The sequence below is a fragment of the Meleagris gallopavo genome, chromosome 25 (assembly GCF_000146605.3).
Source record: "Meleagris gallopavo isolate NT-WF06-2002-E0010 breed Aviagen turkey brand Nicholas breeding stock chromosome 25, Turkey_5.1, whole genome shotgun sequence".
NCBI lineage: Eukaryota > Metazoa > Chordata > Aves > Galliformes > Phasianidae > Meleagris > Meleagris gallopavo.
Window position 1 is genome coordinate 487,775 of NC_015035.2, and position 4,860 is coordinate 492,634.

General features: G+C 50.7%; 1 protein-coding gene across 1 annotated transcript; it reads right to left on the minus strand.

The window, feature by feature from the left end:
* Positions 1–670: 670 nt before the first annotated feature.
* On the minus strand, positions 671–4,854 carry GPATCH3 (G-patch domain containing 3). The gene is made up of 7 exons (XM_010723292.3): positions 4,829–4,854; positions 4,166–4,584; positions 2,680–2,854; positions 2,266–2,325; positions 1,883–2,004; positions 1,616–1,743; positions 671–1,077 (listed from the first exon to the last, which is right to left on the minus strand). The coding sequence occupies exons 2-7, from the start codon at positions 4,553–4,555 to the stop codon at positions 858–860; spliced, it is 1,095 nt and encodes a 364-aa protein (XP_010721594.2). The 5' UTR covers positions 4,556–4,584; positions 4,829–4,854; the 3' UTR covers positions 671–857.
* Between the last annotated feature and the right edge of the window lie 6 nt (positions 4,855–4,860).

The following is a 4,860-nucleotide window of genomic DNA, read 5'->3' on the forward strand; positions in this document are numbered from 1 at the left end:
GCGCCCCCTGGCGGTCGGAGGGCGCAGCGGACCGAATGGTGCCGAGGGTTCGCGGGTTCGATTCTCCGCTCCACCCGTTTCCTCCAGGCACAAACCCAACACCCCCACCTCCGCTTCCAAAAAGAGAGAAATGACTCTCCACGTTGTCTCTGCCACACCTAATGAGAAGTGCAGAGTAAGCAGCAAGAAAAGGCTGGAGCCCACTGACACGGAGGAGACTTAATTCACACGTAACACCACAACGCCAGGTCATATGGATGAAAGCTCCCAGCCCAGGGCTCTCTGCAGCCCAGACTTTGTCACAGAGAAGCATGGAAGGAAGCAGCTGCTACACCTGACCACAGGGAGACGCCTTCCCGAAGGCTGCCAGGACGTGTCTTTCATCCCAGTGAGTTTCTGCTGGGACTGTGGGATTGTCACGCCCAAGCAAGACAAAGCTGTGAGCCCGCAGCAAACTTTCTGCAGGACAGTTACATTGCCACAGCTGGCCCTGTCTGTACTTGTCCTGCCCTAGGTCTCAAGGAGCTGTGAACTATGCGCTCTGCTTTTTGGGCTGAGCTGGCTGTGGACCTAACACAGCAGCTCTGCTGATCTAGGCAGCAGTATTGGCTTTAAAGCTCTGGCATAAAAATGCAATTCCCACCTTGTTCCCAGCGAACAAATAGGACCATTAATATCTCCCCTCACTTTAATAGCTCCAGGAGGAGTAAAAAAAAATAATCAGGGCACTTTCCGTTACAAATTATTTCTTCCCAAAATAAATATATGAACAAACTACTCCAGTATTGAGACCAGCAGGAGCCAGCCTGTGGTCAACAGGAGCAGGAGCAGTAAGAAGGCTCTGCGATAGTCTCTGCTCAGTGTGACTGAGTGCTGGAGTTCTCCAGAGTGCCACGCGACGCCCGGACGAAAGGCATGTCCAGTCTGTACTTCATGGCAGTGGGTGGCTGGCGCCTGAGCAGCTGGTCACCACTGTCCATGGGCTCAGGGTCATCGTAGATGGTTGAGATGAGGACAGGAGTTTCTCTCCGTGGCTTTTTCACCTTGCTGAATGCTGGCAGTTTCTCCCCGTGGTACCTAGAGGGAAGCAGACAGCGTTGGGGTCAGTAGTGCTGGGGCTGTGGGACACCCCTGTAGATGCAGGCTGTCTCCACCACGTGTCATAAAGGAGGAATGGGCAGAAATGGTGCAGGTGTTCTGTCCTGGAGCCATCTCACAGACAGGAACAAGAAGCAGCCCTCGCAGTGAGACAAGGCACTGAGCAAAGCCCACAGAGAAGTCAGAAGTATGGCACACAAATCTCGCTCGGGTCACTTGAGATTTTCCTACAGAAATACTGTAGCAGGTGACATTCCTGAGCACAGATTTCCCTCTATGTCTGTGTGCTGCGTGAACCTGCAAATGGTTCCAGTTCTTTCAGTGTAACAACACAAGCCCTTTCAAGAGTACTGCACCGTCAGGAAGAGCAGAGCAGTGAGCTCTGGAGTGCTGTGGCAGGTCCCTGGGACACAGCCTTGCTGCTCTGGTTCACAGTCCACTCTTTTTAAGCTAGTTAGTTGCAGATGCCAGGAAGAGGCTTCAAACCCAGGCTGGCAGGGGAGGACAAGGTACTTACCCCAGACCTCTCCTGCACCTGGGATTCTGACCCTCATTGTCAAGAGCTTCAGCCATTCCAGAGTTGTTGCTCCCCAGTCCCAGCCCCTCCGTCCAGCCCTGCTGCTCCAGAACCTTCCTGCCAAAGCCCTGGAAGAGCAGAAAAAAAGTCATAAAGCTGTTGGACAAAGCCCACTCTTATCTTCCCAGAACCTCCCTCCACAAGATGCACATGTTTTGAACATCACCAGTGCAGCCTTTCCCCATCCACTCTGTATCCAGAGCTCACCTTGGTGTATCTCTCAAAGGTGCCAATTTGCTGCCCTGAGGTAGACCCATCCTCCAAACCATCTCGAAGTCTCTGTTCCAGCCACATCTGGACTGAGTCACGAGCATCCTTGTCACCTCCATCTAGGGAAAAAAGAAACAAGAGTCAGAGTAGAACAGCTCAGGAAAGCTATTTCCTGCTGTGATTTCCCCCAGAGCACCACCCAGCAAGGAAGCAGAACCTGTTCTTTTTGGCAACTCTCACAGCCAAAAAACGTTCTTTCAAGTACAGTGACGTCTCAGATGCTTTCAAAGGATGACTGAGTTCCCCACGTCAAAAATTCTGCAGGTTCAGAACTTCCCAACCTCCCCTGTTTCCTATGAAGTTTTTCCAAGCTCAAATACCTTTGTCATAGTAGATGCTCATGTCCACATCCCAGTCATCAGCAGTCTGCTCATCAAAGTCTGCCAAGAGAAGAAAAGCACCGGTTTTGGTAATGGCTGTGGATGTCTGACACAGAAGAGCTGCTAGTTAGCAGTCAATCCCGTTTCCTCTAACAAAACGGGAAGGAACAGATATTAGGGCATACAAGTTACAGAATAGGTTGCTAATAGGACCAGCAGGTCCTTGAGCCATCAGATGGAACTTCTGCAGGTTTTGTCACCAAAGGAATGCTTAAAAATTGATCGCCAGATGCCCATACCTGCAGCTGAGCTGGAAGGGTTATACTTAATTTATCTGCTTCTATCAGGCTGGGCCCCCAGTACCCAGCTTGTGGCAGTTGGTTTGTAGTGCAGTGACACAAACACCAACATTACCTCCATTCTCCTCCCGCCAGTACTGAGCATCTGTGTAGAAGACAAGGCCTGAGCCTCCTTTCTCCCACTTCAGCTCAATCTCCTCCTCAAACAGCCGCTCCTCCACACGATCCTGCTTGGTCACATCCTCATGCAGAGCCTCGTGTCGCTCCCATTCTTCACAGGTATCATTGTCCTGCAAAGAAACCAGCAAAAGGTGGGGGACAGCAGCAGCACAAAGTCTCCTTTTCACTTCCCTGACCCTCACGGTCCATTGCAATGCCTTTACAATATAACACCTTTGTCAACAGAGCTCGTCTCAGCCTGCTGTTTTCAGGCACTAACACGACCAGCGCTGATGACCTCATTCCCCTGACTAATGCCAGAGTCAGCAGACAGAAGTGGTGAAAAATACCACATCACACCCACTTCACAGCATGCTTTCAGCAGCGTACCTGATCTGTAACGCAAAGATGTCCATTTAAGGAGCAGGTGTGTTGTAGGTTAAGTCAGCACTAGCAACAAATTAATTCCACTCAAGTAGATCCCTAAAGAGATTGTATGGGTTCCAGAAAAGGAGTTTGCTGGCACAGCCACAGATCAGACTGACAGCTTTACTGCTGTCTGCCCAGCTTTGGGCACAGCCCTTCAAGGGAGACGTTAACCGACTAAGGAATGTCCAAAAGAATGGCTGGAGATCCAGGAAACAGAGCCCATGAGAAACGGCCAAGGAGCAGACTTGTGTAGTCTGGAAAAGACAAGACTGAAAGCAGCTGTTGAATAAAAAGCTTTTAAAGGAAGGAACAAAGTGTTCTCTGTGTCCACTGTTGCTAGGAGAATCCAATGGAATAAAACTGCAGCAAAGATTTGACATACAAGTTAATTCTGGTGTATAAAGGCAGGACAGCCAAGAACGGGAATGGCTTGCCTCAGGACTGCACTGCCTCTGTAATAACAAAGATTTGGGAGAACAGGCTAGACAGGCGTCTGTCGGGGGGGAGCAAGATAATCTCTGGAGAGTCAGACCAGCCCAGTTTTCTAGAAGTCTTTGTCAAGAAAGTCATTTTTCTCCAAATGACTAATTTGTATTGCAGGAACATTCAAGGTCAACCATTTGCACGACTCTGCATGTCATTTCCAGAACATTAATGTGCTCCTCAGTCTCCAGCCATCTCATTTACAAGCAACATCAGAGCCAGACCAACCTGTCACGCAGCAGGCAGAGGTGCCCTCCTGCAGCACCAGCCACCACCTGGGCTCCATCCTCTGGCCTGAGCTCTTTGTGCTGACACCATAAAGCATTTTCACTTGGACAAGCTGCTCTGGAAGTATTAACATCTGCACCACTACGTGCACCATGTGAACAACCACATTTAACACCATATTCAGACAAGCAATTGTCACAATACAATTAAAAGATTAAAAATTAGCTCTAAGAGTTACATCAACTCTCTCAGCTTTGCAGCACAATGTCTGACCTCAGGCAGCGCTACAAAAATCCACTCACGTCATCTGAGTGCGACTCCTCTTCCTCCTTTTCCTGCCCCACCTCATCTTCCTCAGCACTGGCTGGATCAGTCACCTCAGATCTTGCCACAGGCCCCTCGTCCTCTGTGATCTCATCCCCCGTAGCAGTGTAAACTCTTTCTTCTTCTATAACCGTCTCAGTGTTCTGGTATTCAAAAGGCACGTTGCCATACCTCCGGGATGAGCCTGTCTTTGGGAAATCCAGCTGTAGTTTCTTGATGATCCTGGGAGGCAGCCTGCAGGCACGGATCAGCTCCAGAAAGACTTTCAGAGGGGTGCCCACATTCCCAAAAGGCATAAAGGAAGGGGGGTTGAACTCAGGCAGCCGCTTCAAGTCCGATTCCATGACGGTTTCACCCTCAGCCTTCATGTCCTCTCCACTGGAAAACGTCTCTGTGCCTGGAAGAGGAAAGGAGTGATCTGGGGAGGGAAAACACACACCTACACCAGAGAGGGGCCCTCCTGGGAAGGTCTAGGTAAAGGAACAGCCCCCAAACTGACTCTGCTTGCCCCATAACGGATGTAAGGTGTTAAGGAAACTCCACCGGGGGGGAGAGGGGGAGAAAGGGGAGAGAGGGAAGGGGAGGGAGTGGGGACGACACACCCTGTGCTCAGCGGGCCCACAGGGGAGGCCCAGACGTACCTGTCCCAAGGCGGACCCTGCGGACGAGGCAG

Excerpts from the sequence above, each read along its gene's own strand:
- GPATCH3 (XM_010723292.3), bottom strand. The coding sequence starts at position 4,555 with ATGAAGGCTGAGGGTGAAACCGTCATGGAATCGGACTTGAAGCGGCTG. Across the intron at positions 2,326-2,679 it reads CTGGCGGGAGGAGAATGGAG|ACTTTGATGAGCAGACTGCT; the intron begins GTAATGTTGGTG and ends TTCTCTTGGCAG. Across the intron at positions 1,744-1,882 it reads CCTTTGAGAGATACACCAAG|GGCTTTGGCAGGAAGGTTCT; the intron begins GTGAGCTCTGGA and ends CTGCTCTTCCAG.